Here is a 10,476-nt window from a genome sequence, read left to right as displayed (position 1 = left end):
ACTCAAGAATCTTTGGTAGTGGCAACACCTGATGAATTCCTACTGTAAGAGACATCACAAAGCTTTAGAAAATAAAAATGTTTGAACTTGGTACATACAAACTAGCAAACTAGATGTCTTTCAAATATCTCCAGTAAGGGGATGCAATGTATGCGGTGTTTCCACAGAAAAGGCCCTAGGATCCAGGCATTTGACAATAGCCTATATATGGAATATAACCTGTAAATGTAGGGTCATCCAGGGGCTAGACCACAGCAGGACCTCCAACGATTATTTCAAATATCAGGCAGGTTGATGTGGGAGCAAACAGTTCTTAGATACCCTGGTCCCAAGCCAGTTAGGGTTTCACCTGCCTCTGAGGTCCCTCAACAAATTGATCTTTCACTTCTTTTCTAGAAACTGGACTGTTGGCAAACTTTCTGTTCTGGACAGTTTCATTCCTTCAGCAGTTAAGATATTTATGAACATTCCGTGAGACAGCATTCATGATACAGAAGTATACCAAAGCAAAAACACTTCAGTGCATTACAATATAGCTTTAATAGTATCTATATATCTAATAGCCAAGTGGCTCCGTCTGTGCGGATATCTAAATCCGCACTCCGGGGCCACTTGGGGGGCAGGGAGAGGTTTGTGCACACGTGGGGCAGTCCCCACGTGTGCACAAAAATGCTAAATGTTGGAAAAAATTTCGGGGGGATGTTTAAATCCCCCCGAAAGTGCCAGAGCATTCCGTGCGCATGCGCACGGAACGCTCTGCGAAGGCCGCCGCCACTTGCGAGGGGAACGGCGAGCGGCGAGCATGGGGGAGGAGGCAGAGCGGCGAGGGCTGAGCGGCAAGGGCCGAGCGGCACGCTGCTCGGCCCTCGGCTCAGAGCCAGGGGGTGGTGGTGGGGAGAGTAGCGAGGGGCAGCCCCAGACCGGCTCGCCCCTCACCCCACGTACCTACTTGCAACAGGTTGAGCCCGCCGAGCCGCGAGGTGGCCGAACCCCTGCCGGGCCCTCCTCCTCCTGCCGCGCCGTCACCGCCTCCTTCCCCGGAAAAGAAGCCCGCTGCCTGCCCCGGCAGAGCTCGCCCGGCCAGACTGCTTTGGAAGGTGTGCCGGGATTGGGGGGGGGAGAGTAGCGAGGGCCGGGGGGGAGGGAGAGAGAGCAGCGCTGACTTCCCTACTCCTGCTGCTTCCTCCCCCCTCCCCCTCTTGTCCCTTATAAACCCAGATAGTGACCATGACCTTAGTCATTGTCATTATGGGTTTAGAACTTTGAACTCCAATGAAGTATTACTGTCCTCACATTACAACTCATTGGAATATACAAAGAGATTAAAAAAGTTAAAGCCATGGCAAACAGAGTCATAGAACTCTGCCTAGCCAAAACTGGTTAGCACATTATGTGGGATGCTGTTGCTTCTTTTTCCCAATGAAGAACACTCAGGCTGCATACATACCATAGAAGAAATCCCTTCCTCCTCTTCCTCCTGGATCCGTTTCACAGGTTTCAGGAGATGCTGGAGTTGCTTGTTGTGCCGAGAGAGCTGGAGAAAAAAACCAAGGATTAGTTGCAATGCAAGAGTCTAATAACTCACTGATAGATGGGTCACAATTTGCTTGCACTAAAGCCAAAATTTCTAACAGTTCCAACTGAATGTCAAAACTTTCACATGCCCTTACATCAATGCACAGTCCAGTGAAATAAGAAAGGCCAGTTAAAAACACTAAAAGCGTAGCATGGATTACTACTCTATATAGTCATTAACCATGCACTGGAGAAATCGCTGTCAGCCTTGCGTTAGATTGTAAGGGAAGGATATTATAGAAAGAGTAGTTCAGCAGTGAAATCAGCTGCTTAGGGAGTTGGTGAGCTCCCCCTTACTGACAGTCTTCAAGCAACAGCTGGACAAACACTTGTCAGGGATGCTCCAAGATGATCTTGCACTTGCATGGAGCAGGGGGTGGGACTAGATGACCTGGATGGCCCCTTCCAGCTCTATTAGATGACCTGGATGGCCCCTTCCAACTCTAAGATTTGGACATTACAGAGAACTAGAGGAAGGGAGAAAGTGCAAGTGACCTTCCACTCCTCTTTCTATGCTTCATTTTAGTGTCCCAAGTGGTAGTTCACATCTTATTGCACAGTGAGATGCACATGCCTCCCATACAAGAACAAAACTCCTATTTCTTTCCACAGGAAGTGATTTATAGCCCACTACTTCTATTAGCATTTCTACTATGGCAGGTTTCAGAAAGAAGGTTGTTGGGTTGGAGAAAATAGTTTAATTGGTCTGCAGTGTGAGGGCATTACTGCATAATAAAGCAGAATCTCTGTAACACAGCAGGGGAAGATCCAAACAAAGTATACCTGTAGGGCTAAAATGTAGATGTTGTGCCCAACTTCCCGGGGAGAAACCTCAGAGTTCTCACACTCCTCTTCTTGAAGATAGGCTTTCTTAATGACATCAACCTGTGAGACATTTTGCACACCAGAATTAGTCATGGAAGCAGGAACCTAGTATAGGCAAAGCTTTGATCTACAAGTCTGATATAAGCATGACATATTCTGCATGCCTGTGGCTGACATTCTGTGCTACATAGAATCTAACCTTCAGTAAGGGATTTGATATCCTGAGAATTCCACTGCTCATTTGCTATAAGGAATGTTCTATATTTATGGTTCTTGTACAGCAATATTGAAAACCACAGAAATTAGGGCCTAGAATTTTCGGTGGTTAGAAAGGAGTGTACCAAATTCTGTCCCAGAAAAAATAGTATAGTTACCCATTTGTCCCTAGGCCCTTCTGCTGAGGAGTTTCCAGTACTCATCTATTATGTCACAGGCTCACACAAGCTGCTTGGGGGAAACTATATTCCACATGAATGAAATAGAGCCATCTGTACTCTTTTCACAACTCTAGCAAAAGGAAATCTGTTGCAAAACTGAGATAAATGTAAGAAGAGGGGAACAGATGTTCCATATTCCAGTGGACCTCCATTTGCTGAAGAAATAGCATGTAACTCTAGGTTCCTTGCTCCCTTTCTTCCTTTCCATCCTATCGAGAAGTAGAGCACATATTCCAAAAAGAGCCAGGCCACAAACAGAATGTACAAAGCCTCCCAACTTCCTTAATCTTCTTACCAGTTCTTGGGGACGGAGGCTGATGAGAATCCGCTCAGCATTCTCACTGTCATGCCTGCTCTCCATCAGGGCCAGCAGAAGTTTGGAAGCATTGTCCTGGTGAAAAGACACCACACTGATGAGAAATGGTATAGACTCTCCCCACATAGCAACAAAGGTCTGTAACACTTCTGTGCATCTGGGGCACGTCAGTACTGCAGCCATTAATGTAGCTCCCCTCCCTCCCCATCTCCCCATCATCTTTCAAGCTGTCCTATCTACCTTCAGCTGAAGCACCAGGTCCATTCTGTATTTGCAGAGGGGACTGATGTCATTGAGGATCAGGGCTGTGATGATGTCAATACCATTTGATTCATGTGTCACGATACAGCTCTGTGAATTAAATCATGGAGTTATCCAGTGGGCTCCAAGCTTCCTCCAGATCCCTGCTCCAACTCAGATGACCAAGAGGGCCTGGGAATACTGATGGTGTATTCAGAAATTACCCATTCTGAGCACATGGCCCTAACTTAGCCTCCTCTGCCCAACCAGCAGTTTCACTAAGTGAAATTATTGGATTATGCCCACAGGTAGACTGGTGTTACCTGATTCTCATGGCATGGCCCCTGGCAATATTCAGTCAGTGTCTCCAGGGTCTGAGTGATGAGGGCCACATTGTATTCATTGATGTAGAGGCCCAACAAGCCCAGCCGTCCTGTGGTGCTGCCACACATGATATCTAGAAACTGCAGCGTCTCACACACCAGGTTGTAGTTGGTCTTATTGTTCTGGCAGCGCAGAAAATTCTGTAACGCACAACAGCGTTTAAATTGCATCTGGCAAGTAGACTTTTTCCATAGCACTTGTGTGGGATTCACACCAATGGCAGGTTTAAATAAGGTAATTCCAGAGGTGTGGCCTTATGTGCCTATTGTAGCAAAATAAAACAGAACTCTAGCGGCACCTGAAGAGCCAACAACATAAGGTACCCATTTCACTGCAGGATAACTCACCTGGAGGTCCCGGTTGTGATTCTCACAAAGCAGCTGCAGGAAGCGAAGAATTGGCTCCATGATCAAGACTGACATGCCCATTTCATTGCTCTGGCTTCTGTCTCGTGACTCATGGCCAGTTCGAAAACCTACACCCACTGGGTAACGGGACGGAGAGTTGGGTAGCATGAAGGTCGTTACCCGTCCTGCAAAGAAATCCATGTTTGATCTCTTGACAGCACTTGATTTATCCAGAATGGCTAAAGCCAGGTCAAAGGAACCCCAATGTGCTTGTCTCTTTAGACAAAGGGTTACCTGTATGCTTCCTTCTTTGCCACTCTCATCCTTTACCTTCCTGTGTGCATCAGTCAGACAGCCAAGATAGGCAATTCCTTGGCATTCCAGAAGACTGGCCCATTTAAACCCATGGAAAGTGTAAAAATATAAGGCTGGTTTATATGTTATTCTGGGGACAAGGCTGAACCATGCAGTGATAGAGGTCTATCTATGTGAATCAGCCTAAGTAGCCACAACAGGAGAAGCCTCTACATCCTAACATGATTACTGAGCCACATAGGACACACAGGTATCGATTTGGCTTTCTGTCTGTAACTTGCATCTGCTGAAGTTTTTGCATATTGATGACTGGTTTAATCTTGCACTGCTGAACACAGAGGGTAGCACCAAGCAAAGCAGTGAATGGGAGAAGGAAAACAAGGCTACAGTGCTTCTGTTCTGCATTTTTCAAGGAATCACTCACCATTTCTCAGTCTAGAGGTTAAGGGAGATGGACCTAAATCATTTTCAGAGGCCCTTGGTGATCTAGTATGGCAAACACTAGTTTCCTACTATTGCTCAAAATGACTGCTCCGTTCAGAATGAAATCCACATTTTCCACGTACCTTTGCTCCCATGATCTGGGGAGTCTTTATCCTCGCGGGGCTTGTTGCCAATGTCATTCATGTTCACGGTCACAGTGGACTTGACTTCCTGCTGTGCCTTCTTCATCCGATCATGCAGAACTTTGAAGAACTTTTCTGACTTCTTGTCACTGGTCATCAAATTATAAAATGATTTCTATGGAGAGGAGCAAGGGATAAAACAGGAACAACAGTTAGACATATCCCTGGTAGCATCCACCATTTCTTTCATGACCCTCCCACATCTTTAGCAAACAATGATGTCTTGTGATATGCAGCTCAGTTCTTAAATTCCAGAACAAGGAATCCCTGCCCAGCCAAGGCCAATAAGCAAGTCTCATACTGAACTGAAGTTTGTTTATATGTTTATCCTTCTCTTCCCTTCAAGAGCACAAAGTGGGATACAAGGTTTGTCACTTCTCTATTTTATCTTCATGACAGTCAGTAGCTGAGGCTCAGTTAAGTGAGAGGCTGGCTCAAAGTCACCTGATGAACTTCATGGCTGATTAGGGATTTGTATTCAGGGTTCCCTGGCCCAAATCAAACCTCTAATCATAGGCTCAAGATGATATCCAGTGTGGTACAGTGGTTAGAGTATCAAACTAGAATCAAGGAGACCCAGGTTCAAATCCCAGCTCTGCCATGGAAGCTTGCGAGGTCACATCAGGTCAGTCACAGATTCTCAGCCTAACCTACATTGCAGGGTTGTTGCGAGGATAAAAAGAATGAGAGGAGAACATTATAAACCACTTTGGGTCACCATTGGAGAGAAAGGTGGGATATAAATGAAGGGGAAAAATCACTACACCACACTGGTTCATATTTCCCATAATAATAAATGATGGCAACAGAAAAAGGAAATATGTTTAACAGAAGAAGTGGTTTGGTCCACTCTTGTTAGTCTTATGATATAATCTCATTTTTAAATCACCAATTTCCCCTTGATGTAGCTCAGTTAGAAGGTATGTGAACTAATTATAATGGATGGAAACTATAGCCCCATTGGTATCTTAAGGAAATGCATTTATTCTGCATGCCTCCACCTTCAATGAAACCTTAAGAGCTTAAATTCAAACAACTCCAGAAACACGCATTTCAGAGAGGGATCATATTTCTGGGGGGGAAATTAAAAGGGCAAAGTCAAATAGCCTCTGCGGTTTGTCATGGCATGCTGTTATTAAAAAGGCCCAGCAGAGGGAGTGAGAGTTATTTAAGAAAGTTGATTAATGCAGTTAAGCCTCAGAAGCAAGGGATAAGAAAACTGGCTACAAGTCTTACCGAAAGTTTGCTTATATTTCTGCCATCAGCCAACTGGCCATGAAATATTTTGAGGCCAGCTCACACAAAGGGGCCTTTTCCACCAGGGATGTTTTTGCGTCTGCTATTCTGGGGTTCAAGACTATGCAATAAAAGAATGTCTAATTTCAAAAAATATCATGATAAATTATCCATGGAGTCACATTTGTGACCCCTGTCCCTGATACAGATGCTTGTATCTCACAACTGCAGTATGTCATCACACATTCAGCTGTGTCTACAATGTGTGATGTAAACCCTAATAGTCAAAGTAGGCATGACAGAGATATTACGGCTCATCTGAGATCTTTTAAAGATAAATTACAGCCATGTGGGGCCCCAACTCAGATCAGGGCCATGGGAGGAGAGGAAAAGAAGTTTAACCCTGCACAGTTTTGCTAATCAAAACCACATGCACAAAGACATGCTGTGACAGCCCTTTCAAGAAAAGAACATGAGTTCTTTCTTTTCTTTAAAAAGCTAATAACAGCATCCGGGGGGGGGGCTTGTTTTGATTAGTAAAAACATGTGGGGATGGAAGGGTTAAAGTCCCTCTCCCACAAGGTCACAGCCCTGCATGACTGTAATTCAGCCTAAAAAGATGTTGGGATGATCCAATTATGGATCCGCCCCCAACAGTGTTTTCGCAATTTGGCAGAAGTCCCACTATCAGCAGACACTATCACAAATGCAATACTTGTATCTCTGTGTTGCCCCCGTCGAGTAATCGGATGGCCAAGCGGATGCTTTCTTGAAAAATCTTCTCATTTTTGGTGTTCATGATAAGATCCGAAACCAGCTTGGTGGCCCCTTCTCTGTCCAGCCGGCACTGAATGGCTGCAATGACCGACCAATCCTGATCCGGGCCTGTGGTGGGGGGGGAAAGAATATTATGGAGAGAGCTGAATGACACTGCTGAACAGCTTAACGTTTATAGTTAAACTAATATGAGGAGAGGAAGGCTGACTCAGTGGTTAATTTATCACCTTTGGACATGGAAAATATGGAGTTCAGTTTAATTCCTTCCTTCAGGCAGTTTATGTGATAGGCCAAAAAATGCATTAGCATAGGTAGGTGATGATGAACAATTTGGATTAATAAATAGCATTTGCAACTTCAGCCACTCTGGGCATCATTTCCCTCACTGTTTGACTAGGGGAAACGGCATCTGTCTGCATCACAGGAACAATTTGATAAGAGAGGAAGGGATTAAAAGCCTTCATTCAAGCCGTGACAACTTGCAGCACATCAAACTGAATGCCGCCCACCAACCCTATATGGCTGACCACCACAGGCTTGTTATGACTGGAGACCCTGAAACTATGGCAATTGTTTATTTTCACATGAGAAATTGCAATTAAATGCAAACCAGGGAGAGTCAGAAAAACAGGAACTGGGTTTCAGCTGGGAAAAGCCCATTTGCCCTACATGTCAAATGGAGGAGATGAATGCCAGTCGTAAAACTCTGAGGCAATGTGCCAGCGTGGTGTAGGAGAGCCAGTGTGATGTAGTGCTTAAAGCGTCAGACTAGGATCTGGGAAACCCAGTTTCAAATCCTCACTTGTGCCAGTCACACACTCTCAGCCTAACCTACCTCACAGGGCTATTGTGAGAATAAAATGAAGGAGAGAAGAATGACGTAAGCCGCTTCGGGTCTCCACTGGTGTGCAAGGCAGGATATAAATAAAGTAAATAAACAAATAAATGACCTGATTGGGAGAGCCTGGAGTGGATCCCACGAAGGGCAGACAGAATTCCTAACTGGGGGGGGGGGTTCACCCAAGCAGGCAGAAGGTTTAAAAGGAATCTTCCTTTGTTCTTTGTTCAAGTACTTTGTCCAGATGCTGTGATCTACACTGGGACAAAAACGCCTCTGCAAAGGCTCAGTAGAGAGTTTGGGCTGGGTTTGCTCCATCTAAAGTAGCTGTCTTGTGTTGTGACAGCTAGACTCCTGTTTATGTTTCCTTTTCCTTCAATACGTTCCTACTAGGCCGGACAGATATTTTACATGGATGTGCTCTAGTCTAATCGTTAGTAATAAAGCTTTTCCCCCCTGTTTAAGAAAGCAGACTGTGACTCAAGACCACTCATACATGATAAGGACATGCACACACGAGGGGAGCTAAAGTAATTGGAAGCTCTGCCCTTTGTACTTGCTCAGAGGCAGCCTTACCAGGGTTTCTCAAGGCACTGGTTACGTGATAGGCTAGGTTTTATATCTTGGGTGGTGGCACTGGAGAAGTACGCTTTTACATGTAGGCAAACACGCAACTCGCATGTGAAAACACGCAGACCCAGAGTGGGTTTTTTATAAGGCTTAATAAACATCTTATATTTAGTGCCTACCTGGGGCAGAAGAACTGGGGCTTTTCAAGCACTTGGCAGGCCACAATGCATGGCTGGAATGGCTTCTGTCTGGCACAGTAGGTCACTATTTGCAGAAGGCTGCTTTAGGTCCTGAAAGCTAGCTTCTATATCTAAAGTGGCTCACAAACCTTTACAGGAGCCCTAGTTTTTGAGGGGCTGCCAGACTCCCGTTTATTTTTCCTGCCAAAGACTAACATGGCTACCATTTCTGGAACACTTGTAAATCTATTGCTTTTTCTGCCTTATAAACAACAGCACTGTAGAAGCTGCCAGATGTCTATGAGAAGCCAAAAGAAGGGATGGGGAGGGAAGCGTGCAAGAAGCAGAGGGTGATAAAACCAGGGCTGCAGGCTACTTACCACTTCCAGAAGAGTCAACAATCTCCCCTTTGGAGCCACCCCTTTTGGGTTGCAAGTAATTAGTCAAAAGCATCTTCCTCAATGTATTGCCCTAGTGTGAGAAATAAACTAGATGAACCATGAATTTTCAACTAAACTTTTTAAAAAAGAAAAAAAATCCATTAATAATTACACTTTTCACTCAAGTTCCAAGTGAATGAGGTGGGATAGCTAAATTATCTGAAGGAACACTGCTAGAGGAATTTGGAGTAATTTGTTGCAACTTCGGAGCAACTTTGGAGCAACTTGTTTTAATTGTTTTAATTATGGCTTTTGCCCCAATTGTTAGCCGCTCTGAGCCTTAAGGGAGGGCGGGATATACATCGAATTATAAATAAATAAATAAATTAAGAGATGCAAGGCCTTGTTTATCATGAAGTAGTTTCTATTAAGAAGGAGGAGAACAAGGCCCAACTCTTTACCCAGAAAGCCAAATGAGGAATGCTATGCCGGGGATTATAAGGAAGGTGACTGAAAACAAATTAGCCAGTTTCTCATAATGCCCCGATATAAATCTATGGTGCAGCCTCATTTGGAATATTGTGTACAATTCTGGTCACCGCACCTCAAAAAAGATACCATAGCATTGGAAAAGGTGCAGAAAAGGGCAACTAAAACGATTAAAGGGAAGGAACACCTTCCCCATGAAGAAAGGTTAAAGGGGCTGGAGCTCTTTAGCTTGGAGTAATAATGACTGATGGGGTGACATGATAGAGGTTTACAAAATTCTTCATGGGATAGAAAAGGTAGAGAAAGAAGTACTTTTCTCCCTTTCTCACAGTACAAGAACTCGTGAGCACTCAATTAAATTAATGAGCAGTAGGATTAGAACACATAAAAGTAAGTACTTTTTAACCCAAAGAGTAATTAACACATGGAATTCACTGCCACAAGAAGTGGTGACAGCTACAAGCATAGACAGTATCAAGAGGGGATTGCTTAAAAGTGTGGGGGGATTTAAAGAGAGGATTGAATAAACATATGGAGCAGAGGTCCATCATTGGCTATTAGCCACAAGGTATAGATGGAACACTATGTCTGGGGCAGTGATGCTCTGTATTCTTGGTGCTTGGGGGAGCAATAGTGGGAGGGCTTCTGGAGTTCTGGCTCTGCTGGTGGACCTCCTGATGGCACCTGGCTTTGGGCCACTGTGTGACACAGAGTGTTGGACCACATGGGCCATTGGCCTGATCCAGCATGGCTTCTCTTATGTTCTTATGGTCTTATGAATTAAGAAACTCAAGGCTAGCTTGTTTATGTGAGAGCAAAAACCTCCAAAGGAACTCACTCTGTCTCCGTATTTGTTCCTCTTCACCAACATCTGCTGTAGTGTTCTTAGCACTTTAATGCACAGTTTCTCCTCAGATTCCATTAAGTCTTTGGTGTGCTGGA

At 44.6% G+C, this 10,476-nt stretch overlaps 1 protein-coding gene across 2 annotated transcripts in view; it reads right to left on the bottom strand.

The window, feature by feature from the left end:
- The window catches only part of ITPR3 (inositol 1,4,5-trisphosphate receptor, type 3), a 152,874-nt gene that overhangs the window by 23,955 nt on the left and 118,443 nt on the right, over nt 1-10,476 (bottom strand). For both annotated transcript variants that reach the window (XM_015419698.1, XM_015419706.1), the window contains exons 39-46: nt 7,017-7,186; nt 5,006-5,180; nt 4,125-4,309; nt 3,717-3,917; nt 3,394-3,504; nt 3,133-3,228; nt 2,359-2,460; nt 1,448-1,534 (exon numbers count right to left, since the gene is read on the bottom strand). In XM_015419698.1, the coding sequence (XP_015275184.1) occupies nt 1,448-1,534; nt 2,359-2,460; nt 3,133-3,228; nt 3,394-3,504; nt 3,717-3,917; nt 4,125-4,309; nt 5,006-5,180; nt 7,017-7,186 (1,127 nt within the window). The remainder of the gene's footprint in view (nt 1-1,447; nt 1,535-2,358; nt 2,461-3,132; nt 3,229-3,393; nt 3,505-3,716; nt 3,918-4,124; nt 4,310-5,005; nt 5,181-7,016; nt 7,187-10,476) is intronic.

The sequence above is a fragment of the Gekko japonicus genome, unplaced genomic scaffold, assembly GCF_001447785.1.
Source record: "Gekko japonicus isolate JY-2015 unplaced genomic scaffold, Gekko_japonicus_V1.1 scaffold255, whole genome shotgun sequence".
In the NCBI taxonomy this organism is placed as follows: domain Eukaryota; kingdom Metazoa; phylum Chordata; class Lepidosauria; order Squamata; family Gekkonidae; genus Gekko; species Gekko japonicus.
The sequence above is the reverse complement of the archived record's forward strand: the minus strand, read 5'-3'. Positions and strand labels throughout refer to the sequence as shown.